The following is a 27,981-nucleotide window of genomic DNA, read 5'->3' on the forward strand; positions in this document are numbered from 1 at the left end:
AGGTGATGGGAAGAAAATAAATTGTTAGCCATTAGGGTGGCTTATTCAGTTGTTGTAACTTTATAATTAGCCAAAGAGAATGAGAAGTTTAAATAGTTCACTCCTAACTCCAAGTTCCTTTTGGAGTAAAGATGCAATGGTTGTCTTCTGCCCCCAGTTTATGCTTTTAAAAGAATTTGTAGTAACTCATTGCTGCACAGGGTTCTTGGTGAAAAATAATGTAGACTTTAAGACAGTAATTAAAAAAAGATTCATTTTTGAAAGTATTACATGTATTAGCAAGCTAGTGTTGCTTTGCAGAAGTTTGAAATGACTGATATGAAAACAGCTTGTGATAAGGATGAATTTGCTGTTAGAGAGCAGGCTTCAGATAGTAGGCTTTGTTACTGCATGCTTTTGCACTGTTTGCACTCCTAAAAGCTTCCCATTTTAAAGGCTTTGGTAAATCTGTACTTGTGTGAAATTAATTATGCAGAAAATGTGCTCTTGGTGAAGAAAGCTTACCTTTTTGCTTATACCACCTACTTCCTCCTGCTGGATTTCCATTTTTTAGAATAGTGCTATTTTTTCAACACTTTTTAAAGTAGTGTTGAGATGAGCAACAGCAGCAGCAGCATTACCCCAAGTACATGGTTCTTCACACTGTGAAGAAGGCTAGATACTTCTTACATGTTTATACTGTTCCTTGTTCCATATTTCTGAGAGAAGCCCAGAACTGAATTCAGAAAATGTAGTACTCTTGATTCTAACATATGATGTACACAATATAAATTCTAAGGTTTGCCCTGAGAATACATTTTCAGTTCTCTAGAGGTCTCAAGGTTTCTGTGCCTGAAGATTATTTACGCAAATACCAAGCAACAGATTTGTATTCTTTGATTTCTCAATTGCCCTGCAGTGTCTGTAGTAGCTGCTGTTGAAGTTGTTGCTATTCTACATACACAGTGCTCATAATCAAACAGTGTATTAGTTCATGTAGAGGTGTTAAATGATGATCATCTTGAGGCTGCAAAGCTTGTTGAATTGATTTGTGCAACTGAGGCGCTGAGCTAAACTGCCTTTGTGACGTAAGTTCTACTAATTCTTGCTTTAGAATTGTACTGATACTGTGAAAAGGTCTTTTTTGGTGTATTTTTTGTTCGCTTTTTTCAGTTTAGGTCTGATGCAGACATTATCAATCAGAGATTAATTCTAGCAGGCTTTCAGAGTAATGTTTACTTTTGACTTACGTGATAACTGCTATGAAAATTTATTTTTCATTTTTATACATTTGTACAAACCTCTGGCCTTGGTGCCAGCCTTGTTTATTATTTGTACAACTTTCCTCCACAGGGGTTTTGCTAATTTGACTGTAAAATATTGTAACCCTGTAGATGGAATGTGATGAGTTTTCTCAGTAGATCTAATTAATATATTTGTGGTTCTCTGACTTATTCTGCAATGCAAATATCATATTTTATAATTGAGAAAAGAAAATTATGAGGAGATTCCTCAAACAGGAGAGCAGCATTATCTTGATGTAAATTTTTAGGAGAACTTTAAATCACTCATTTAAAATACTCATAATGTAGAAATGATTTGAAGCTTGAACACTCAAAGAATGAAAGTCTCAAAGGTTTGGGCTCCTTGGTTTTGAGTTGAACTATTGTTGGATATAACTCTTTATTTGTGGTATAATTTCACATTGGCTTTTCTTTGTCTTTTGTCTACAGCTGCACAGCTTCAGCATAGCTCAACTAATTTTGTACTCAGGGAAAACAGATTTTTCATTGATTTTTCATGCTAAGTGTGTTCTTTCTTTCCTAGCAGTTAAAGGCTTTTAAATTTTAAACAAGTGTTGTGGGTTACCAGTGAGCTTTTAAACTGTATTAATGGAAAGGCACAGAGTGATTTCAGAAGGAAATATTTCTGTAAATTTGAGTGGTTTTGGTTAGAGTTCTATGGTAGCTTCAGCAGCTATTCATGTGGGTTGCCCAGTCTTTGATTCAAACAAGCCCTTGGGCACTTGGTAGAAATGTTGTAAACATTTTAGTTTCAGTAAATACCTTAACTTTACTGCTTGGGTATGTAGTTGAGCATGGGCAAACAAGAAAAATTAACTTAGATTTAATATAAAAAATAACCCTGATTAATGTGCATTTCTGTGCTATCACACATAGTTCCTTAGGCAACTATTCCCACAGTTAAGCATGGCACCCCTCAAAGCACAGCTTTGAGACAGCTTTGAAGTTTTAGATCCTTATCCAAGGCCAGTTCAAATAAGCTGTGGTCAGCTTTACCACTGGAAACATTTGTTCAGCTGTTCCAAGGCACGTATCTGTAGAGTCTGTCTGTGACCTTGAGCAGTGAAGTGATGTGGGTTACTCTGGATCTGTGCCCTAAAACCCTTCACAGGTGTCCCCAGCAGAAGAGCACAGAGTGCTGCTGAGACACGGGGACAGGGACTGCAGGGGAGGGGAGATGGTGAGATACAGGGCCGAGGTCTCGTGTTTGCCTTGCTGCCAAAGGCTGACCCTGCAAAATGGCCTGACACCAGTCTGTAATGAAAAGTGGCTTTCTGTTTCAGGTGTAAAAAAACCTTATCTGAAGGTGTCTCCCACTATCTGTTAAGTTGAAGAGTTATGAGAATAAGGAATCTCTAGGAGGAAAAAAATACCTGCTCTTTCATTCTGTGCTTTGTCAGACTTGTATCCATGCTGAAAAGAAACAATTTTTTACAAAGAAAGGATCGAGGAGCATCCCTTGATGGAGAAGGTACCTGTGAAGAGCTGTTAAAGAACTCAGAGGATGGTGCTGTAGTGGATTGGCAGTGAATTATCTATTAAATACTACTTGTATCATTAATGTTCTTGACAGGAGCAAACTGGGAGTATGTACCATAATCCCTGTGAACAATGAGACAGTTCAGAGGTGTGAAGTTTTCATGTTTGATTGCATCTGTCCATTGAAGAACATTTTCTTGTAGAATTAGGCAGAAATAGATCTCATTAAAGGAGACAAATTAGCCAAAAGTGAAAGAAACTCCCTGCTGGGTTCTGAAACCTAATGATTGGTTAGAAGTTGGCAAGAATCTATTCCTGATGTTATTTTGTTAATTGATACAGAGGTTGAACAGGTGTGGATTGAGCTATGAGTACTTTTAGCTCAAGTAATGGCCAAGTCTTTCTTGCCTGTTTAATTTGCTGCCCTGGAGACATTAAATTAGTTGTGTTAGTAGAGGTCAGTGAAGGAGACAGCAAGGTAATTACTGAGATCAAGGGAAGAAGTTGATTGAAAGAAACCTTCACGTTCACAAACTTTAGAAACTGTAGCAGACAAAGATACCTTTTAACAAAAGAGGGAAGAAGGAAGACCCATTGAGTGTTCCTCATTGCTCTGTGGTGAGGAGGGAATCCTGGTCATTTTCGGAATTGCATCTGTGTTTGAGGCTTTTTCTAAACTGAAACAGAGCTGGTGGACTCTAGAATTAAATTCTCATAAGGTTTGTATTTAAGACTTCATGCAGAGGTAGGAAAGTCAAAAATTTGTGTTAGGATTAGGCTGTTGTCAGACATGAGAGTGAGCTAAGACTTATTCAAAGAAAATTATTTCCCTTCATATAATGTAATCAGTTTAATTTTGATGGGGACAGTCTAGAAACAAAAAAAAAGTAAAATTTAAGACAGCTATTTTAAAGTGATGATCTCAGGATTAAGCTTAAATCTGAGACAGTACACAGATCTGCTAGATCTGCTTTACTTCTTTCCCATCATAGTAGAGCTTGTAAATTTGGGTGTTTTTCCTTCAGAGTTTCATCTCCAGTTCAGTTGTTCTATAACTGATGGCAACATTTGTCATTTCATTACTCCTGGTAATGATGATTTCTGTGAGTCGCATTGCTCTAACAGATGTCTTCTCGGTGCTGCCTGACATCTTCAAACAGTTGGTGTCAGGTACCTGTTTGCTATTTGGGCCTGCCATTGAGTGAAAGCTCTTAACATTTATTTTGCAAGCAGTCAGACTTGTCAGCCCTTTCATATGTTTTCACCCTACTTAACTGCAAATGAACTTGAATATGATTGTTCTAAATACACTGAGGAACCTATAAGTATCAGAAGAATTGGGGTTTTTTTGTCTGTTGGGTTTGGTTTACAGATTTTAAATTTGCCTTTTTTTCTCCAGTAATGTCAAGTGATCAGTGGAATGTTGTAGTTGGGTAAAAACCAAATCTACGGAGCTAAACATTTGTTATCAGTAAATAAAATAATTGTGTCTTTTAAATGTTGATTTTTATCAGTTTTTCTTCATAATTTTTGGGAAACTTCCGGTTGCTATAGAATAATTAGCAAATGGCTATAAAGTGTAAAATGCTTGACTGTAAGTTGGGCCATCAGTACAACTTCATCAGCTAAATGGAATTGTATTTTCTTTCTACGTTTCATATTTGATCTTGTATAAGGAGTGGTTAATATTAAAACATGTTTTTTCTTTGAAAAAAGGATCCTAATAATGTTTAGTACTGTAGTCTTAAGTTGTAGTTTCTCATGTTAACAAGTTTTTTCATGTGTTTCCACTTGCTTACATGAATCAAGTAGGTCATTCTGAGAAACTGCCTGTTATCTAAGACTGTGGACAGAGTGGAATGAAAATGCTGTGCACTGCAGGTCAGGGAATTAATTTGCAGCAGAGAACCATAGGGAAGAAAGCTGGATCCATGCCAACTCAGCAATGAATATGTTGGGGATGCAGGATACTTTCACTGCAGCAGGGGAAGGCAAAATGAAGATGGCAGTAATTCATGATGACATCTCCTTCATTCTGCCCTCTGTGAATGGGGATTCCTCTTTTATTTATTGAGAATTGTTCTTGGTGGGCTGAGGCAATATAGAATTCAAATTGCTAGATATCCAAGTTGCCTTTTCATGGTGAAATTGGGTATTACTCTATAGTTGGGTAGGTTGAACTAGGAGCTGCTCCCCAGAATTCATACATGGAAAAATCCTGTTACTTTTAGAAGGTGGAGCCTCATGAGTTGCGCCCCCGGTTTGTGAATGATGCCAAGTTGGGTGGAAGAGTCGATCTCTTGGATGGCAAGAAGGCTCTGCAGAGGAATCTGGACAGGCTGGATCAGTGGGCCCAGGGGTCTGAGGTTCAGCAAGGCCAAGTGCCAGGTCCTGCCCCGGGTCACAACAACCCCTGCAGTGCTACAGGCTGGGGCAGAGTGGCTGGAAAGGGCCCAGTGGAAAAGGACCTGGGGGTGCTGATTGAGAGTGGCTGAACACGAGCCAGATGTGCCCAGGTGGCCAAGAAGGCCAATGGCTCCTGGCCTGGGCCAGCAATAGTGTGGCCAGGCAAACGTTTTTTTAGTGGCTGAGGCAGCTGGAGATGTTTAGCCTGGAGAAAAGGAGGCTCAGAGGAGACCTTACTGTTCTCTGCAGCTCCCTGAGGTCGTAGCCAGGTGGGGGGTCAGGCTCCTTTCCCCAGTAACAATTGATAAGAGGAAATGGCCCAAGTTGTGCCAGGGAAGGTTTAGATGGGATATTAGGAGATCTTCCTTTATGAAAAGCGTTGTCAAGCGTTGGAACAGGCTGCCCAGGACAGTGGCTGAGTCACCGTCACTGGAAGCAATCCAAAGATGTGTAGAGGTGGGAGTTGGGCACATGGTTTAGCAGTGGACTTGGCAATGCTGGGTTAGTGGTTGGACTTGATCTGAAACCCAAACATTTCCATGGTGCTACATTGCCAGTGCCAATTAGTGGATGAGGCAGAGAGAGTCTGAAAGCACACCCATTGGATCTGTGCAAGATGGACTGGAGGGAAAGCCACAGAGAGGCTTTGGATCTCTAATATGAAATACCTGCCTGGGTTCTGGATCCAGGACTTTTGTGTGTGCATTGAAAACCTCTTGGTTACATCAGAGAGCACACCACCTTGCTACTGGTTTCTTCTGTTAAAGTAGCCTGTAAAACCCTAAATACCTACTAATTGCTTTAATTACAATAAAATCTTCCTTTATTTTTGGCATTAATTCGTGTTAATCAATGACTTCTTATTGCCATAATGTGATGTTGAAGGAGTTCTGGTACTTAACATCAATCTAGAAAAGGTAACAAAAAGTCATGGACTTAGTTAAATGAAGAGGCTAAAATATCACCTATTAAGCTCATGGTGATATCACAGAGCATATTGCCTCAGCTAGATTTTATTGGTTATTCAAAGGATGGCTATTAGAGAGGTACTGAGCAGCACAGGAAGTTACCTTCCTTTGAAGAAGTCTTGCAAAAGACCTCAGGTCTTATTATATTTAATGTTGTGGAAGAGCAGCATAAGTTTTATCAAGAATATGTACAGAAGGGTAGATAAGTTTGCCGTTTGTTGATCTAAACATGTTTCATAGTATAAGAAAGATAAATTTCTTGGCAGTTTTTGGTACCTATTCTGGAAGCTAATGCAGCAGTTGATGTTAGCTTTATGCTCTGATTATTTAATGTATGACCAATTACTGGCAGGTCAAAAAGAAACCAATTCACTGTCCTCCACTGTGGCTACCTTATGTACATTGTCTCACTACCACTCATTATCTTCCCTATCTAAATACAAGTGCTGACTATTATGTGAAACTCTGATCTGTGTTTTCTGGGAAATGAGGAGTTTGGAGTAAATCCCAAAGCAGAATCTCTGCAGAGGCTGCCTGTGCTGCTGTAAAGCCTCAGCAGAGCACCTGAAACAAAACTGCACATCCCAGTATGCAGATAAACCAAAAGATAACAGATAAAGCCGCCAAAGGAGGCATTAAAATCTGGAGGCTTTTATATAGAAAGATGGATCAAGTGAAAGATTTACTGCTTCAGTTCTAACTAATTGATTTCTGTTGCTTAAATTAGAGCAAAATTTCAGTGCTACCATGTATCCAAACCCATTCATTATTAGCTTACAAAGCAGAATACAGTAATTAAATAAATTGAATGTTTCTTGAAGCTCTTCTAAAGAAAAGACTAATTTGCTTACAATGCATTGGATAGTCTGTCTAAATTGGCTGGCATCCTTCCAGTTTTAAAGCAGCTGAGATCTGAAATTATTATGGGAGCAAATATTCCAGATTTTTTATACAAGTTACTCTGCTCTGGGTATCATAAGAAGAATGGAAGAGGGAAGGGAAGTGATGGAGAATTGTTGGTTTGTTTTGGTTTTTTTCTTCTGTTGGATGATAAAATAAACCCTGTAGAGCAACAGAGAATTTGGGAAATTGCACATCTTGAAACAGCAAAAGCAATTTACCTTGTAGAAATCTTTCAGTATTTGTACATTATATATCAAAGTTCTATCAAGTGTTTTTCCCTAATCTTCCTGTATCCCTGCTGGACTAGGCAGGAAAAGATGGCCATCTTTTTAATTGGCTTTTTCACTTAGCTCTCTGACAGAACAACCAGCTGCCTCTGTGAAGCCAGGTAACTTTATACAAACAACTGCTACTGGAGAGGGAGCTGTTGTGATTTATCTCCATTGGGAAGTGTATATTTAAATTCTAATTACCTCTGGTTTAGCTTAGTACTACTGCACATGTTAAAAAAAACACCTGAGTCAAAGTCTGACATACATGGAGATTTGTTGGTAGATCTTTGGGTGCTCTGGAACAGAAGCATTTAGAGATTATAGGAATGTTGAAGAAATGAGGAAAAATATTAAACGGTTTTTAAGTGGGAAACAAATAAACAAATTATATACTTAAACATCAGTGTATTGTAAAAAGTTGAATTATCTTCATTGCATCATCTTGCCTTTAGTTGCAATATTTAAGTGCATTATGGTATAAAATTTCATGATGCTTGTAATAATTATCTTCAGAGACTATTTAGACAGAATCTTAGTGCTTTTTAGCAGGTAAAATGATTAAAAAACCAGAACAAAACCATGGAACAGTTGCTTACCAGCAATGAGTCCTCTTTCTTTATTCAATTTGCATAAAATGTTCTTTGATACATCAGGGATTTTGAATATGTATATAGGTAATTATGTAAGGGAAATTCAATCTGTCTTGTAGCTGCTGTCAAATAAGATTGCATTTAAAAATAATACATTGAAGTAAGATAAAATTTAGGGAGGAAAGTTTTTCAATATGGCCTTTCCTCTTATTCTGTGTAGCTTTTTAGGAAAAAAATAAGAGGAAGAATTGCATTTCCCCATATTAAAGTTATGTGGCAAGTAAAATAAATTGTAATATCATGTCCTAAAATAAAATGTAATTGGATTACTTAAAGTCTGATATATCTGGATTTGAAGAGTATTTTTTCCAGGGTTCCCTACCATATTATTTCTCAGTATTTTGTGGAAATTTTGTAAAATTTTATCTGGTAGGATTGCTTTTTGCCACTGTATCTCTCCATTGCAGAAAGGCCTTTGCAAACTTTGATTAATTCTCTGAAAACGGGAATCTGGCTTTTTCATCCTCATGATAAAGACCAACCTGTAGTGCTCTGGTGATAAAGTGAGAGCTACAGGCAAAGCACCTGGTCTCAAAATAGATCAGTAATAACAGATTTGAAATACTTCATGAGTGACTCATGCCTTTCTACAATTTAAATGTTTTTATCCTCAGTTTCACTCTTTGCTCTGTAACTTTGGGTAGGAGCTAGGTAGTTTAGGAGTTGTTTTTCCTTATGAGATCTACTTTCAAAATACTTTGGTTCCCCAGGCAGATTTAGCTAAATAATGGTGAGAGAAGTATACTCAATATCATGAATTAAGAAGTGGAAGGAGAATAGGAAACTTCCTATTATTCTGTTTTTTCTGAGCCTAAAGTGTCAGTTTGGATGTGGTTGCTTGGCTAATTCGCGGTTGTTCTGGAGAGAGGAGGTGGTGACAGCGTTCTTCAGCCTGTGCTTCAGGATGTGCTGCAGCAGCAGGGTGTGGGCATCTCTGTTCTCTTCCAGGATTTGAACTCCAGTTCTCCTTGCAACTACACAGGGGAGTGTGTAAGGTTGTTTTTATCCGCAGTTCCTGCTAGGGGCATCTCTTGGGATTCTAAGGGGTCGTACTGCCCCACTGATCCTGGCAGTACAACAGGCCCAGCAGAGTGAGGGGGAGATTTCACCTCTAAAATCAGGTATTTTGTGTTGGTGATTCTAGTTTTCTTTTCTTGTCTCTTCTCATACCTGCTGGCCATGGTCTGTGTTGTGATGCTACAGGGCATTTGATTTTCAGTCCTGTTTCTAGAGAAGATGGTTGATTGTTACACTTACTCATGTATTTTAACTGTATGAGCTGTATGAGGTGGGTTTTTTTGTTTGTTTTTAACAACTTTATTGGAATGAAACTTACTATCTCATTACAGCCTTGCAAAAAGTACTTTATTATGAAAGTGTTTTACTTGTTAACACTTCAAGTACCTTTTACCAGTGTGTAATAAATATTGCTGATCATTAATTTATTCACTTATTTTGGATGAAGACAATTGTAATTGCAGTCTTAATGTTAAGATTATTTTGTGGCAACAGCAGGTGTTGCAGTCTGCAGAAATTGCAGAAAATGTGGATCATTCTTTGTAGCTAAAGTAGATTTTGTCTTTTTTGATGGGGAACATATTAAAGGGGTAGGTTTTTTCAAAAGTCTCTTCTATTGCTTTTTAAATGCAGGTGAAAATAAAACATTGAAGTGTAGATTTAAAGCAATTCTGTCTGTTAAACAATTTTGTGCAGACAGATGTGGTTCTATTTGTTTGAGAAATATTTCAAGCAGAATGTGAATTCTGTAAATATCGGAAGAAAGATAAAACAGACAAAACATTTTTAATGAAAGCACTCAGCCTTTTTCATGCTCTCAATCTACCTTTATTATGTTAATCAAATTCCGTACAGTTCTCAGCAGGGGTATGTGAAAATTGTCTTTTCAAATAAATGAATATGCATTATTTACTGCATATCAAGAAACTGGTTATAGGTCTTTGATCACTGTCCTGGTGCAGAGGTAGATCAGAGCAGTTACTAAGGCTCTAATTTGTGTGGTGTCCCCTTATCCTTCTGGGTGGCTGAGGGATGAGGTGCTAGGTCAGTGTGTCAGCCCTTGCCCACTTGGGATTCAGGTGTGTAAACTGCTTTGGATTACCAGGATGAGTTTAAATATATTCAACCACAATGGTCCCAGTATAACTCAGCTTCTAACAACTCCAAGCTACCCTGTCAGGCACTCTTTTTGGGAATAATGGGAGTGCATATCGTTTGGGCTGGTGAGAGGAAATGGAAAAAGTGTAATTCACTTGTACTTCTAGTTTATTTACTGATATGTACAGATAGCTGGAGATAAGGAGCTCTTTATGTCATGCCTCCTCATGAGAAGTCCCATTAACCTTTGACTACCTAGTCAAAGTTCAATACAACTAACCTGAGAAACGGTTTCTAGGAAGACTAGAAAGAGTGAAGTTAGCTGCTCTTGTTTCTCTGCAGTATTCTCCTCTGCTTTCACTGTATGTATGAAAACCAGGAGAGTTAAATACTGCATTTGCTATCGTCATTGCTTGGTACCTCACTAATAAATTCTATTAAAAAGTTAGAAAAAATGTTTTCTGTGCAAAGAGTATATATATGGTATCCTGTGTTTTGATTCAGGATAATGTTTTGAACATCATAAACCAAATCATGGATGAATGCATTCCACATGAACGGGCCAACCGAGACTTTTGTGTTAAGTTTCCAGAGGAAATACGCCATGACAACCTTGCAGGACAGCTTTGGTTTGGAGCAGAGGTAGGTCGGTCATAATTTTGTTGTTTGGGATTAATAGACACTTTTTTTGTTGTATAAAGCCACAAGTACCTTTTCAGACTTTGTTGAAAGAGGTACAAAAAAAAAAAATTTACAGAGCAAAGTAAACAAGATAACTTGCTCTGGATGCTCAGAGATTTGGGGTTCTTTAACTGTGGTTTTGGCTAACAGCATACCAGGTTATTTTCATAATTGTGTGCTGTCAGTATTCTATAGTGAAAAACTCTTCTTTTGTGAGTTAGCATCTGAGTGATTTTTTTTTTATTTTTTTTTCTGATCAGCCATCTTATGTTTTGAAGATCTTAGAAACAAGTAAAAGTGTATTAGGGAGTTTTATCAGGACAAAAGTTCATCTCCAGCAAATAGAAGTGCATGCTGTCACTTCATTTTATTGCCTATGTTATGCTGTAACTCATCCTAAATATGCAGCTTCAGACTGTCATTTGTTGCCCATAACTTCCTTGTTTTGTGTGTATGCCAACAATTGAATAGTTTCTGTGCAGAACACTGAAGTCCACTTTTCTTCTCTTACCTGGTTTCTCTGAAAGACTTGCTTCTAGAGCAACCTGTCAGAATAAGGAATTTTTGTAGTGAATAAGCTTCCATTATTTTAACCAAAGGAAGCTTGAAGTGTCGGAACAAAAGGCTATTATATGCAAGACATTTATTTATTACTACTGATGTCTTTTGGCTTAAAAAAAAAAAATCATTGTGGCATCTTTAGTGATAAACTCTTCACTTTTACTGGCCTGAAGGTGACTTAGGGCAGCACCATGAATTTGTTGAGACTTCAGAGGGATTAGTCTAGACATCCCACACACGTTGTGGCCTTGTTTTCAGTGTTGCCTCTCCTGTATTTGAAACAATCCTTGGCCTCCTGTTAATATCCCTTTATTTTTTTTTTTTTCTCTAGCAGTTTCTCCTTTCTTTTTCAAGTGCATGTTCTCCATGAAGATTTCCCATCTTGTTCAGTCCAATATGCCTCCATATGTTCTGTTTCTGAAACTTGCTTTGACAATTGTTAATTGCAGGCTCCTCTGAGTCAGAGAAGTCTCAGATAGAATTTACTAAATTAATTTGGTATGTCAGTGCTTTGTAATCCTGTCCTCAGTCTTGTTTTATTCACTGCTGTGTTATATAATCTAAACCTGTTTCCAAATCAAACTTCCACTGTGCAGCCATCAGGCTGGAGAGACCTGTTGGTTTCTGAGAAAGTAACATATGCAGTGATGATGTAATGCGAACTCCTACTGCTGTAGGCACTGTCCTCCTGTAAATCCATGTAGCAAGAAGATTGTATGAGCTTTAGGAGTACACACTGCTGTCCTTGTCAGTACAATCACTGAGTTATCAGACTGTTAATACCTGTCAGCAGGTAACACTTTATCCATACTTCCCACAAATACTGCCCTCAAATGAATGCATCAGGCTGCTGAGAAAGGATCCCTTCTGGGATTGAAGGTCTCTCATACGGAGTTGCAGGTGTGGCTTCCATCCACAGGATGCCAGGGAGAAGTGGGTGACACAGTTGCAAATGGAGATTTAAAAAAGGGAAAAAACAGACCTGATCTTTGAGAGCAACCTTGTATATTCTCAATTAATGGAAGTATTTCTATTTACACCACAGGTGTGATTTATATTGGTGCTCATTGTCTTCCATATGTATCCATAAAAGAATAAAGCCAGCAGTTGGTTTTAGTGGCAAGATTTTAAAAAGGTTTTATTAATGTGTTACAGTAAGAATCTACTATTAATGTCTTTGTCAGCTGCTCAGAGAGAGTCCGTGTATAATGCCTGGGGCAAGGAGTCTTTATAAGAGTTGTTTTCCAGACACTGGAAGAGAAGAACAACTCGGTGACCTGATTTTTGTATATAATCATATTTCTGTGGGAAGCAGTATGCTGGCCTAACTGCATCCCTGTGTGATAGCCAGTGTGAGCAGTTTCTCTGTAAAAGACATCACAGTTGCAGAATTTCTGTTCTTTTTATAAGGAGTAGATTTATTTTACAGAGTCAAGCAGTCTAGCCCAAATCAAAACAGCCCATGGACTGTAGTTCTGCTAGATTCCCATCTCTCTTATGCAAGCAATCTGTGTGTGCATAGAGGATCTATCCTACTAATGCTTACTGCCTAACTGGTGGGGAAGAATAGCTTTAGTTCTTCTGTCAGCACTGTGGTTCTTGTACTTCAACTTTCTCCTCTTCTCATGTCTCCCTGGCTGAGCTGCTTCCTAACCTTTTCTGTGAAAAGCTTTTGACTCTTGACATGCCAGCCGTAAGTTTTTCACTTGTTTCATAATTTGCAGCCAACTGGGGCTAAGTATTGCTCTCGTTCAAAAGCATATCTTACTAAATAGCACATCTCGTGCTTTGTTTTTAACTATAAAATTATTTTTACTTTGTAAAAACTAATATTTTATCTCCTCTTTCTTAGTGTTTGGCTGCTGGTTCAATTATTATGAATCGTGAAATTGAGAGTATGGCTATGAGGCCCTTGGCCAAGGATCTGACACGAAGCCTAGAGGAAGTCAGAAATATCATTCGTGACCAGGCCTTAAGGGATTTGAACCTCTACACAGAAAAAATGAAAGATTCCCTGAAACATTTTGATGTCCTTTTTGCTGAGTTCGAATTAAGGTAAAAGAGATTAAGTAAATGTGTTGTGAGCCATGTGTTGGCCACTGCAGCTGTTTTGTGGCTTGTTGGGTTTTGGAAATTGGCTGTTTTACTCTGTGTTCTTTGAGTTGGAAAAGGATGTAAATTTTTTTATAGTTGTATTTGAATTCTTTAGTAATTTGTTGTAATGTTAGATTTTTCCTTTCAGTGTAGCAATAATGAAAACTAAATAGCTCTTTAGCAATCAACATTTGCTCTCTCCAACTAAACTATAATTCGCCATTTGCATACTGGCATATGGCATTTGAGGGAGAATTTCCAAGACACAAAAGGAAGCCATAAATCTCTTCTCTTAATGTTTCCTTTGTCAGAGAAAAGACAACAAATAGGAGATGCTTAAAAAGAAAAGAACGATAACAAATATTCTAGAGATTGAGATTTTCTTCTCTTGTGCTTAGTGGTGCAAGCAAGATGTACCCAGTGAATTTAAGAAGGCAAATTGAATTCTGATGGAGGAAGGGCTTTTACACGAGCCCTAATTAACCACAAGAACTCATTTGAAAACTTGTGATTTGAAAACTTGTGATTGAAAAATGACTTTGAGGTTTTTTGCTTAAGTAAAAGCTGCTTTTTTGGAGTGATGCTTTTTTGCATCAAGGGTCACATTGACCAGTCTTGCATTGTGCTTCAGAGTGTAACCAGCTACCTGCCTGTGTGTTAGACACTTGTGGTGCTGGCCACAGACAAGATAATGGGCAAAATTATCTATGGATCTAATACGATACAGTCACTGCTGCCCTTAGCAGAACATGTTTCTTACAATTGTATAATCTTTGAAAATTTCTTGGGAATAACCTACAGACTGTCATGTCCCACATTACTGCTTGCCCTTCCTCAATATTGTTATTTTCTTGTGTTCTTTTACTCAGGTAAGCAGGTTATTTTTTCTGATTAGAAAGTGGATCATTATTCTGTAACATTGAAAACACTTTCATTAAAAACATTGTCTAAGAACATGTTTTTAACTGAGGGTTTGAATGCAGACACCAGTGACAATCAGTAAGTGGTTCTTGTCAGTGTCTGTGCAGTTTTTGGCTTGCCAATACCAACTCTCTAAATACAGCATTTTTATTTACCATTGTTTTGGAAACAACTTCTTCCCTTTCCATGTTACTTGTATTCTACAGGTGACCAATTAAGTAATACAGTGACAGAAAGCCACCAAACTTCTTACCAGTGTTTCTTACCTTGTTGAATTACTAGCTTGTGCTAGTAATTCCACATAGAAATGAGGCCAAAATTTAAGTGTCTTACCTGGGTAACTGAGTTTCACTAAACTAGTTTCAGGTAAAACCTTTGTAGAAAAAATAATTTGCTTTAAGTCAGTTTTTTTTTATTGAGGAAATGCAGAGTAAATTATTCTGTCTTTAAGATGGGGCAGTAAAGATCTTTCAAAGGTCCTATGCCACACAGTAAACACTTCTGATAGCTAAATGTGCTATCATAATTATATCATTATATCATAAGTGTGATATATAGTTATAATATTTCTAAATTACTAATGACTTCCGCTGCCTCAATTCCTCTGCAATAAGCAATTTGGCTGTGTTTCTTATAGATTCTTACACAGTACACAGTGGGAGCTGTTAAAATAAATACAAATTGGTACAGGAAATCATCTTAGGTTTCTAAGATGGTTTGTCCTAGGTTTGGTTTTATTTATAATATTATTTGTTAAAGCATGTGAAACAATGGTATGTTATTTTTATCATTTTTGTAGTTATGTGTCAGCCATGGTACCTGTGAAGTCTCCAAAAGAATACTATGTACAGCAAGAGGTTATTGTATTGTTCTGTGAAACTGTGGAGAGGTAAGTTAAGGACTAGCTCTTAATTTGTGTTTACTTTCTGTCTGAGTTTTTGTAGAAGTACATTAACTATAATCCTGAAGAACTCTCGTAAAACACTAGGTATTTTGCTCTTCTAGTAAGTATCCAAGTACAAAGTTCAAAGGTCTTAAGCATGCTTGCCAGGCACAAATCTGTTGTTTTTTGTTTTCTACATTAAAAAAATGCAAAAAAACACAAGAGCTAATAATCCAACAATAACTGTATTGTTCGTATGCCTAGTTACAGATGTGTACATGAAGACTAAACATTTAAATAAGCTAAATCAGTTCAAGGCATCAAGACTTAATGATATTTTATGTGAGAATACATGGGGAGATGACTCAAATCATCTGTGAACCTCCAGTGATTATCATAAAGAACTCATAAAAGCTCTTTAAATTCTCAAAGGACTGGTCTTTGGCTCTATATGTATAAAGGGACTATGATGAAAGAAATCAATTCAGCAGTTTGTAAGTTCTGGAAGTATAAGGTGCAAAGAAAAGTGTGAACTTGTAATGTACTGTGAAAAACTTTCTTTTCTTCCCCCTTGTGACAGATTAACTAGCCTGCAGGTGGGCAGTAGAGGGGAACAGCATGTGAAATACTCAGCCTAAGTGGGGCTTTAAGCAGTGCAGCACTGTTCTTAAAAGAAAATTAGTGAATCATGTTCTGTGGAGAATTATTAGACACCAGTTGACTGTAAAAGGCTCTTAGAATAAGTGTTGGTTTTACTGTCATGTTGGGAGAACTTGTGAAGTAGGACCCCTGGGTCTGGCGTGGTTGATCCTTTCATTAAGGAATGGGGGAGTGCAGGGCACGCTGCCACAATCTGTACATGACACCAGGATCAGGGGTGTTTCAGGCATTTTGAGAGACAGGATTACAACTCAAAAAAGGTCACAACAAGTAGGAAGAATGACTTTCCATCAGTCAGAGAGCTACTACACACACACATAGTCACCTATGGCATACGTGTGTGTCCAGCAGAGGCCACAAACATGAGGGGTCTGGAGCATCTGTCTTAGGAGGAGAGGCTGGGGGAGCTGGGGCTGGTTAGAGTAGGAAAGACTGAGGAGATGTGATCAATGCACACAAATATCTCAAAGGTGGGTGTCAAGAGGATGGTGCCAGGCTCTTCCATGGTGCCCAGGCACAGGACAAGGAGTAATGGCCATAAATTACAACACGAGAAGTTCACATCAACATGGGGAAGAATTTCTCTCCTTTGACTTGGCAGAACAGTTGTGCACAGAGGTTGTGGGGTCTCCCTCTCTGGAGACATTCCAAAACCACCTGAGTGTGTTCGTGTGTTACCTGCTCTAGATGACCCTGCCTGGCAGGGGGGTTGGACTGGGTGATCTCCAGAGGTCCCTTCCAACTCTGGCAATTCTGGGATTCTGTATTAGATGAGGAAGATGAAAAAAAGATAGTTTAGTTCTTGTAGCTTCAGAAGAATCTGTCTGGGCTGTAGGAAGGAACAGGGAGTGAGGACGGGCCACACACCAGTGTGTCCATCCAGCATTGACACCAGCCAGGGTTTGCTTCGTGGTCATGTCCCATCCACCACCAGCAGTACTGGCTGGACAAGTACTGACAAGGAATAAAGAAAAAGTTACTTCCATTCTTCTGAGGACTGAAAGCAGGACTTATGTGCAGTTTTCAATGTCATCTTAAGCATGATATGAACAAGTCAGGGAAGAAATTTGAGGGTGTTATGAAACATACGGGGTGAAATCTGGAAATTGTGAAGAAACCTTGAAAATATAGCCAAGTGAAAAATCCAAACAAAATGGGGTTTATTTAAAAAGGAGCTGAAGACATTTGAGAAGTTTTTTGAGGACAGTGCAGTGTCCCCCAAATATTAAATCCTTAGACTTCAATAGGAGTTACTGTGCAGAACTGGGCTGTTCATGGGTGGTTTTTTTAGGTTTTTTATTAGTTAAAGGGGAGATTAACCTTGATAATTAGAGCAGTTTGTATTTGAAAATGAAACCCAAGTACTTTCCCCTATTACTTTAAAAATGGTTTTTATTTGAAAAATTGTCAGCACCAGTGATTTTTCAGTATCAAGCTGAAGCTTGACATGAAATAGCAAATAGAGAAAATTTCATAAAACCGAATTGGGTTTTGAATTACTATAAAAGCTTTAGGTGTTCAAAGGGATTTTTTTCTTGCATTTATGTTTTTATTATACTATTTTTTTAAAGCAGAGACTTAAGCAATCAGTTATATATATATAGTGATTTAGACTGCACAAAACCAGTGCATGAGTTAAATGCTACCAGTTTGGTTTGGCTTATAACAATTTTTTCATATTTTTCCTTAGTGAAATGTGTTCTTCAAGACTTTGATGTTTTACTAAATAATTTTATTCTTTTGCTTAGAGCCTTAAGGCTTGGATACCTCACTCAAGATATGATAGATGACTATGAACCAGCTTTAATGTTTACAATTCCAAGATTAGCCATTGTATGGTGAGTAATTTTTAACTACTCTGCTCTGCCTCATTTAAAAGTTTATTGAAGAAAGCTGTGTTTAGAATTTTGATGGACTGTCTTTCACCTGAGTTTGCTTTAAAATTCTTTAAAAAGAATTAAAGAGGAGAATTGTTTTGTTCTAAATCATTACCAGTTTAATGTAGAATATCAAGACAAAAAAAGAAAAGATGGTAGATCTCTAAATAGAAAAGGCAGTAACAATTGATCAGGCATCCTCTAGCAAAATTTAAAAATTAGGAACATCAGTCTTTGCAATGTCATGTTGTTGGAAGTATTTCTTGAAAGCCCATATTTTGTGGCACTCATAAATAGGATGACTTAAGGATATAATTCTTGAAAACTGCAAGTTTCCAGTTAAATTTGTGTGTTCTTCTCAATGGCTCTAGTTAAGAAAGAGTTACCATGGAAGATTGCGTTGTGACAGATGTAATTCTCTTGAAGGAAAGAATTAATGTGTAACTTTTGTGTAGATTTGTGCCCTGTATTGACTACTCAAGGCAACTAAATTATAACAATGTTTTTTGCTTCATGCAGTTTTTGCAATATTGGACAAATCAGATGCATTTTTCCTAATGAGTCTTCATGGTTTACTAAGGCAGCAGCTTCTCTGGAGTAAAGCCAGCATATTTTTAATATTTTACTATTGTGAATGTTTTAAAGTTAGCTAATATAAGTAGGATAATTGAGGGAAATAAAAAACCTCAAATCCTGAGTGTAATACACTTCTCCTCAGGAAATCCCTGTGGCCTGTTGTTCCTGTTAAATAGTACATTGTCTCTAACTGTCATTCTAAAAATAATAACAGTAATTATCTGATTATTGGAAGACAACAGGAATGTGAGAACTCAATTTGAAGCTTCTGGAAGACACAGTGAAGGAGAACACATCATGGCTTAACTGGAAAACCGGGGCTCTCTGGCAAATAGATCATGTCTATCCCAAATTACAAAGAAGGATAGAGAAGGAGAAGTTTAGCTGCTCCTAGTTATGCCATGATAAGAAAAGAAATCACTGTCATGTGAGGTTCCACAGAATAACTATCCCATCCATATACAGTGTTTTCTGGAAGAAGTGCAAGCCTTGTAGGAAATAATAAGACATGAATTTTAGTTCTTTCCAGTGCTACAGCTATATCCAGGCTTTGATTTAGAGCTCTTCCAAATGCTACACATAGATAAAAGCCATTTTATAATTTTTTTTTTCTCTCTGTGCTCTAGCCCACTTATTTCTTTTTAAATTTCTTCCACGAGTTAAATTCTGTGGCAGGCAAACTGCCTGAAAACCAGAGGAACAGTGACTTGGCATTAGGTAGAAGTTGGAGGAGAATAGCCTTGAGCTTTCACTGAGCAAAGCAGTAACATTTGCTTATGCAGAACATAAGACATGAGTCAGCAATAACTGCTTCACTTTGTGGCAGCCTGCTTGTTGAAGCTTGGAAAGCATAGGAAAAAAAGATTAAATTATGTATCCTTGGCAACAAGATAATTTGTCTTAAGCCACAAAAAAATAGTGAGTTGCAAAGGAAGCAACTTTTTCTGCCTCTCATCTCCTCTTCCCTGCTCCTGCCCTCAAAACCCTAATCCCCTGGTCTTTTTTTTTTTTTTTTTTTTTTTTTAATACTTCAGTGGAACTCATGTAACTTGTGACATCAGCTTTGTTGCTGTGTTTCAGAGAGCCTTTGGTCACACGGGTGCTTTCTCAGGAAGAACTGGTGACCAAAAGACTTTGGCAGTCCTGTTAGCCAGGGTTTACCATTACTCTTGATTATTTGGATGCTGGGTAGCTCTCTGAAGCAATATGTAGTTTGAGTTTAAGAAAAGGAAAATGCCTTTGAAATAGCTTGAGTAACACAGCACTGACACTATGGACAGAAAGGGGAAAATGGCCTTGGAAAAAGAAAACTGGTGTAATATCATCTGTGAGAACAGGTTGCCTTTGGGAAATATACGTTGTTTTTGCAAGTGGGCAGAGGATTAAATAGCAGAGTGGTGCCTGGTGGGAATCCCCCCTCAGGCACAGCAGATACAAAGGTAATTTTTGTTTATTGTTTTGCTTATTTTGTTTATTTTGTTAATCCGTGACACACAAACAGGTTTGGGCAGTGGTGATTTGGTCAGGAGGAGCTATTGAGATATCTACTGTGGAGTACCTGGAGGCTCTCAGGATTATGAATTTACCTATTTGCAGGGAAATTTATACAAGTGCTGAGTTGATGTAGGAGCATGGTTTCTTCCAAACATGTTTTATGTGATTAAGAAAATCTGTTTCCTGTTTTTATCAGAATATATTATCAGGTTATATTATTATAGAGGTAGAAAACTAGGAGCTCAGGAGTGAGCTACCTTACCTGGAAATTATTTAGACTGGAAAGGAAAAGTTATCTGCAATATCTCAAATCAGTAGACCTTCCCCAATGTACTTGATAATAGGTTTCCTTTGTGGGTTTTTTTGCTTTGTGTTTTTTATTCAGGTGCAGCATGTGTTCTTCCCTTTATGCTTCCATTGCTTTTCCTACCATGTTTAAGAAAGGGGAACAGAGTGTAGGGGATCTTTTTCCTGTTACTTTAAATAGCATCTAATTCTAGCTGTGGATGAGTAAGACAAAAATAAGATAACGAGATGTAGTTAAATGCTGTTCTAATATTTATGTACAGTTGCTTTTCTGACTATTCAGTGGTTGCTCTGTGTAATAAAATTTTCATTTTTGTGTGTGTTCATGCATGTGTTTGAATTACAGTGGCCTTGTTGTCTACTCCGAGGGACCATTAAACTTGGACCATAAACCAGAAGATATGTCTGAACTCTTCAGACCTTTTCACACTTTGCTAAGAAAAATAAGGCAAGTAATAAAAGATAGTTGTAATTGCTTCTCTTCTGAAGTGAAAATCAGAGGCCTGAAAACTCATAAATGCTTTAAAAAGTGTTTCTGTTTGCTATGTTAACCATAAACTGTGTTTTCCTCTCATCAGCCTGATATACCCGTGAAATAACTAAATGTAGTTTTTAATTTCATGGTCGTTTTCTGAACTTTTAATCTCTGTGATAGTTTCTTATTTTTTTTAAGTATCATTTTATAGCATTTCACATTTTCCTTGTGGTTAGATGATGCCTGAAATACTCAAGTTAGAGTTTATTTTTGGGAGATTCTGTTTCTAATTAGCATCAATGTTTCTGCTTAACTAGGTTTATTGCATTTTCTTGTTATGCTATGATGCAATACTCAGATAATTCTTAACCTAATAGAAATGACTGTTAGTTTTTCATATTGTAAATCTGTTATTTACAGGATGAATCACTTTATACTTCTTTCCATAATGCTTCAGTGTTATGATTGGAGATGTGGGCTTTGGCTCAAGTGTAAAGAATGTTAAATTTTTTTTTTCTTAGCTGAGATCTTTAGAAGACTGATCTGTTACTTTGGAGAAATTAAGCTGTATCTTTAAAGCATCTTTATGCTCACTCTTCAGGTATTTTATTTGGATGTTAAAAATTTTTCTTAATCCATAAGCCCTGTTATTTTCTTAGAATTTGGATTTATCTACCAACTGCAACTTTTGTTCCCAGAAATCTCTAGAGATAATTTGACAGGTTTGGGGCTTTTTTCCCCGTGTCCAATTTTTAGCAGTTTTTCACCTTCCCTGGATGTCATGGTGGCAGTTTAATGTAAGAATAGTTTTCACACAGTTTATCCAGATTGATCTCCTCTCATCCATTAGAGGTGAGGCACCTCCTGAGGGAGAACGTAAGTTCTGTCAGGGGTGGTTCAGAGGGGAGCTATTTCTGAAGTTAGCCTTTATGAATATCTAGACCACATCCTCATGTGTCCCTTGAAAACTTGCTAGGATTTTTGTCTAGAAGTCTTATTTTTAGCTACATTAGTGATACTCATATTGAAATATGAGAATTAAGATTGACAAATCAACATGTGTGGTTTGTTGGGGTTTTTTGAGTAATTGTGGTTTTATAAAACACTGGGTTTAGAATAACAACATGAACTGAAGGGCAAAACTGAAGTTAGAAGGAGAAAAAAGCTTTATTGTAACTGAGGCTTGAAAAGTCCATGAAGTTTACATTAAAATGCTTTATTCCCAATATGTGGCTATTGCAGATATTTTCACCAGCATTCCACTTGCTGACTAAAGCCAAAAGTATATTTAAAAGCTAATATTCTTCTCATAATCTGTATTTTCTGGTTTATCATATTTTACAACATGGAAAATGAAAATCAATGAAGTCTGTGTATTGCTTAGCCCATTTAATTTTCAGTTACTGTGAACGTAGCTCTGGGGGTGAAAACAGATTTGTAAAGTGCTTGTTTGTTCAGTAACTACAGTTTTCAATGCAAACTTCAAAAAATAATCTTTCAGATTCAATTTTGGAAAAGTTCTGATATACTTTAAGAATTGTACTTATTCTGTGAAGGAAAGGGAACATTAAAGAATGTGACTTCAGTTGTCTAGGAGACAAAGTTGGTGAAATGTTCTTAGTGAGATAACATCTATCTGACCAAAAATTCAAGCAAGAAGTAATATGAAATTTCATGTCTGGCAGTCTCTGAATTGAAGGAACTCAAATACTGGCAAGAACTGAGCTTAAAAAGATCCTTTAGTAATATTCTTGAATGAAAAATATATTGAAGAAAAATAGCAATGAGATACAAGTAAGTGTGCTGTTCATGTATGGTAATTGAATTACTTTTTAAAGTACCAAAGCTGTGTAGGGTTTTTTTTTCTTATCAGGTTTTTTTTTAACTCATCAGACTGCAATCCATACTCTGTGAGAAGGTTCATAGAAACCTATGAAAAGGATGGAATGATATTTGATGCCAAAATTTCTGCTCCCCAACAAAGGAAGTGTTTTTTTCCTGGAGTCTTTCTCCAGTCTCCAGCACCAGTAGTTAAGGCTTGAAAATAGATTCAGAAGTCTTGTGTTAAAAATAGCTGCATTTTGCATTCCAGTTGTGTGCCTGTTGTAAGAAAATAGAACATCTTACTGCAGAATGTGATCACATCCCAGTCAATTTCTCTGTCAAGTTCTGTAACTTTTTAGCCAACTAAGTATTTTCGCTTATGGAGTAACATCATATGAAGAGCTGATTATTTTGTAGGATTACAGGTAATTAATTTTTAAACTGTATTATCCTAAAATACCCATAAGGCAAAGATAAGTACTGTATTTAATTATGTTGATGCACATAATTAAATCAGAACTAGCAGGGAAGATAAATATCTATTAAGTATGAAAATTTTTGGTGTCCTACTGGTGGCTGACAACTTTGAAAACAATAGAGATTGTTGAGACTGTGAGAAAAAGCAGTAAGAGTTGTTGTTGAGTTTTCGGAAAGGTTGAGCAGCAAATTATGGCTTTGAATGTTTTAATTAATATCTAAACCAGGTGCTTGTGTTGACTTTTATTTTGTGTGTAAAACATCAGCCTTGGTATTTTATAAATCTCCCAATGCATAATTACATAGTAGTGCTATCTCTGTGCCTTTGAAACTAAAGTGTTTGAACCATTTCTGCCAAACTACTGCAGTCTGCTTGGGGAATACACAGATGACATTGTCTGCTCTGTGCACAGATACGTAACTTAGGTGCCTGTGACACTGAACAGTTTTGTGATAAAACACTGCTTATACTATATATACATTGGAGGCTACTGTACCAAGATTTTCAAAAGTCAGCAAACTTGGGATTTTGCAGTACTGCTTAATTCTGCTGTATTTCAGAACTCTTTGCTTTCCTGGTGCTTGTTTCTGCACCATTACAAGTGATGACAGGGTCCCTGTGGATTTTGGTGGTGCAGAGTCAAGCACACTGCATAAGTGGTGACAAATTAGAGGATCATACCATTTTAAGTACACTTGAAACCTTTCTGTATCATTGATTAGGAATTAAATGCAGTATGCATACTCTCTGTGTGTTAAAGAATTGCATGGGGCAGTGTGAAATTTGTTTTCGTTTAAATTAAGTGTGCACAGCGGTTGGGGAAAAACGGATCCATTTTTCCGAGGTGGCTGTGTTCAAAACTTTGAGTTGTTTCAAAACTGTGGCAGTAAAGGAGTGCCAGTACTGTTTGTTCCATATCTCAGTGTTGGTTTCTCAGCGTGGGTGTGTCAGACGGATCTGTGGATTTGGGCGTGCAGAGCTGAGCGCAGCGGGAGGATGCGCGTGGTGTCCCTGTACCTGCACCAGGCTCCTCCGGTGGCAGCTCCATTGAGGCAGCTGCTCATGCTCCCTTTGGAGCATCAACTGAAGCACAGGCTGCCAATAACAATGAAGCTATTCTCTGACAAAAAGGCAGTTTAAAATTCTAGTCAGAGTAGGAGCAAAGTTAATGGAAGAGGCTTGAGGAATGTGCAGGATTAGGGGGCTTGTGGCCCTGTCCTCTACAGAGCCAAACTTGTCTCGAAAGACATCTGGCTTCACATCTTTGAAGAGCTCATTTCTGTACCCTGGCTATTGGCAGTAGAGTAAAATATGTTCATTGGTTTTGCAATAGGCAGAGCAAATCTCTACTGCTGCTTGTGACAGGCAGAGCACATCTGAAGAACTTTTTGTTTTTCTGCCAGTAGCTGTAACCACTGAAAGAAGAATGTTCCTCTTTGGAAGCTAGATTGCCTGTCTGTGATACAATGCCAAAAAGAGTAAAAGCAGATGAAACCTCAATATGCACTTCTTAAAAGTCAGTATTTTCTGAAGCCCCTCTGAGAAGAAAGCACATTGCTGCTCATCAGGGTGGATTGCAGAAGCTGACTTTACCTGTGGCTTCTGAATAATGTAAGCAGGGGGGGAAATTCTTTTTGTCCATATGAGCACAATGAGTTAAAGGTTCTTCAGCAGAAAGGAAATGAACCACTAAAGTAGCTACAGTTTAATTAAAAACCTTATGGTTTACTGATGACACCTGATGTTTAGTTTTTTAGTACTGAAATGTCAGATTTCTTTTCATATATTGGTTAACATTAATTTTTAATATCTTCATAGCCATTTTACAACATGGCAGATTGGCAGTGAGTCCTGTATAATCTAATGTACAGTGTATCTAAAAGGTGACTGTTGATCAAACATTTGTCATCTTTAAAAATGACTTGTGAATCCAAGGAATTTTTAACCAGAGAAGATAATTACCTGAACCTCTTTTAGAGTAAGTTGTATTTGTTAATAGCAGAATTTCCAATGTTTGGATTAGGAAAATGAGCATATTCCCTTTGAATTTAAAGCAGATTTCTCTACTGAAATTTTAGGGCTGGTAGACTACCATGTGTAATTCAACTGGTTGTTATTCTTCCAAAGCTGCAGGGATCTGACTCACCTAAAAAGACATGAGGACTGCCAGCTGATTTCACTGGTGGTGGTTGTTGTTCTTGTTGTTATTATTATTATTATTATTATTATTTTTAATCAGGCTTTATTTACTGTCCTCAAAATTGCATGCAATGGCTCTTAAATTTTGAGGTGTTGTTATTGGCAGAAATAGAATTCATTACTCAAGTCCATGGAGCTAGCCAGTAGAAAGTAAATGTGTTTCCAGCACTGAATTTATAGTGAGTGTGTGAAACCTGTGTTGGAGACAGGTTTCTGAGCAGCCAGGCTCTCTGACTGAGCCTTTGGAAAGGAAGCAGAGTAGCTCTGGACACTCAGACATTCAATAATCCTGGGTGCTGCCTTGTGGTGTTGTGGAGACAGTAAAGCCCCAGAATAGATGCTGAAAGTAAGAAAATTCAATCTTTGGTTTTCCCTGGGCCCAGTGAATCATTCTCAGTTATGCTGATGGGCTTGGATGGAAAGCAAATTCCTTTGAATGTTGCTGTTGTAGTGTCTGTTTGTAGAAATTGCTGATGGACCCTGGCCCAACCCAGAAGTTTCCTGTGTCTTTAATATCTTTGTGTATGTAAGGGACGAGCTTAAACCCTTCACTGTTACATTTGTGTGCTTACTCTTGTTTGTTGTATTTTTTAAAATGAAAACCCCAACTGTTTTTAAAATCTCACATTACTTTGTTTATGCTTATAAAATTCTATGTCAGTGTTCCTGTAAACACTAAAAATATGGAAATTCATAATACAAAGCCTCATGGCAGCAATTATGTTATTCTGTTTTTTAATATAAAACATATTTTATCTTTTTAAATTACTATTGGTATAGTTATTTTAAAAATAAATTATGATAATACTACTGTTTTTATGTTGACCTTAAAACTTAAGCAATTCTCAATTTGCTTTTAAGGTGATGTTCAAGTGCTTAATCTCTTGAAAAACTGGTTAAATACAAGATCTGAATAATAATAAGGTGGTATCAGTACATACTGTGTAGACAAAAGAAAGGAATGTATAGGTATTTAAAATGTTCTAGTGTGCCAGATAGCAATACTGGTTTATAGCTTATTAGGCAGGTGGATCTAACAAAGATTTCCCATTTTCCTTTCTTATTTATGACTGGAAAAAAATGCTCAAACTCTGAATTTAAAGATGCATATGGAATGATTCTGGCAAATTCTGACTTCTCTGTTACAGAGCGTGAAAAGGGAGGATACAATTGTGCAATTGTTCTTATAGGTGGTACTTCTGGAGGCTTAGAACATTTTTCAGGATCACGTTACTCATATACAGCAAGATTTTTTTAAAAAATAAAATGTTAATTGTGTGGAATGTACATAGCCATATTTTTTTTTCTCACTTACGAATGCTTATCTAAACTCTTAGTTTTCGCAAAGTGTAGGTAGCTGATACACAGATCAGATACTAGTGATGTATTTTTTTAGCTATTTGAAAAATTGATAGTACTTGCAAAAATCTTTGGTCTTTGAGTTAACAAGTTAAGAAGGTAAACCATTGACTGGAAATTGAGATGTGAGATGTGTTGAATGTTTCTTTGGCATTTTTTGGCCTCTTTTTTACACCCAAATTACTCCTTTAAGGGAATTCTTTTAATACGTGCATATTATTATTTTTATTATGCCAACTGTTTACAAATTATTCCTAAACACATGAGGAATAATGGACTCCTAACCTCTATTGAACAGGTCTTGCTTTTCTCATCCATTCCTTTATGCTGAAGTAGAGTTACTGATCTTTGAAAATGGTGGCAGCAGTTCTTGACAGAGGATATTTGTATATTTGGCTTCTATTTGAGAAGGATAGTGTAAATCAAATTCAGACCTAAAATTACATTACATGTTGTGTCAGACATGATTTGTTCTTATCAAGCCCTTAATAACACTTTGCTTTCAGGTGCCCATAGTCCTAAACTGCAGCACTGAGGACACCTGGTAACACTGGAGATGTTGCATGTCTATAGAAAACACCGTTTACTAAATTGCTCAGTGTTTGCTTCTAGACCTGCCTTGTTGTTAACATCATGCAGAAGCTTTGCTCTTTGATGATCCAATGTCATGGTTTAACCCCAGCTGGCACCTCAGCCCCACACAGCCAACTTGCTCACCCCTCCAGTGGGTTTGGGGAGAGAATCAGAAGAGAAGAAGGGAGAAAAGTCATGGGTTGAGATAAAGACATTTTATTGGATTAAACAAAAGCCCCAGACAAGCAAAGCAGAACAAGGAATAACTCAGCACTTCCCCTGGCAGGTGTTCAGCCATCCCCAGGACAGCCAGGCTCCACCACACATAACGGTGACTTGGGAAGGCAAACGCCACCACTCCAAACAACCCCCCTTCCTCCTCCTTCCCCCAGCTTCATGTACTGAGCATGATGCCATATATATGGTATGGAATATCCCTGGGTCATTTGGGGTCAGCTGCCCCAGCTGTGTCCCCTCCCAACTCCTTGTGCACCCCCAGCCTCCTCGCTGCTGGGCTGGGGTGAGGAGCAGAAAAGGCCTTGGCTGTGTGTGAGTCCTGCTCAGCAATAACAAAAACACCCCTGGGTTATCAGCACTGCTTCCAGCACAAATCCAAAACACAGCCCCATGGTGGCCGCTGTGAAGAAAATTAAGTTTATGCCAGTCAAGGCCAGAAGACTGAGTTCAGTGTTTGAGGCAGGAGAGAGCCAATTTCCAATCCCTGTTTCAGTGATCTGTCTTCAAGATACCAGTGTTGCATAAACAATATTACTGTTTTATTGAATTCTTTTGTCCAACAGTATAATGCTGCAAAAACTCTGCAGTACTCTTTTGTAGAATAATTTTGTGAATCAACTTGAAGGATGGAAAATTGGTTTGCTAATCAAAGTCAAACTTTTGAATTAAAAAAGTAAAATGATAAAATAAATCTAATTGTGGGTGAC

At 37.5% G+C, this 27,981-nt stretch overlaps 1 protein-coding gene across 5 annotated transcripts in view; it reads left to right on the forward strand.

Annotated features, from left to right (window-relative positions):
• Nucleotides 1-27,981, forward strand: part of ZFYVE28 (zinc finger FYVE-type containing 28) — a 145,905-nt gene that overhangs the window by 73,129 nt on the left and 44,795 nt on the right. For all 5 annotated transcript variants that reach the window (XM_058838453.1, XM_058838454.1, XM_058838455.1 and 2 more), the window contains exons 3-7: nt 10,581-10,718; nt 13,171-13,373; nt 15,133-15,222; nt 17,625-17,714; nt 20,476-20,577. In XM_058838453.1, the coding sequence (XP_058694436.1) occupies nt 10,581-10,718; nt 13,171-13,373; nt 15,133-15,222; nt 17,625-17,714; nt 20,476-20,577 (623 nt within the window). The remainder of the gene's footprint in view (nt 1-10,580; nt 10,719-13,170; nt 13,374-15,132; nt 15,223-17,624; nt 17,715-20,475; nt 20,578-27,981) is intronic.

This window comes from Poecile atricapillus, chromosome 4 (assembly GCF_030490865.1).
Source record: "Poecile atricapillus isolate bPoeAtr1 chromosome 4, bPoeAtr1.hap1, whole genome shotgun sequence".
Classification (NCBI taxonomy): domain Eukaryota; kingdom Metazoa; phylum Chordata; class Aves; order Passeriformes; family Paridae; genus Poecile; species Poecile atricapillus.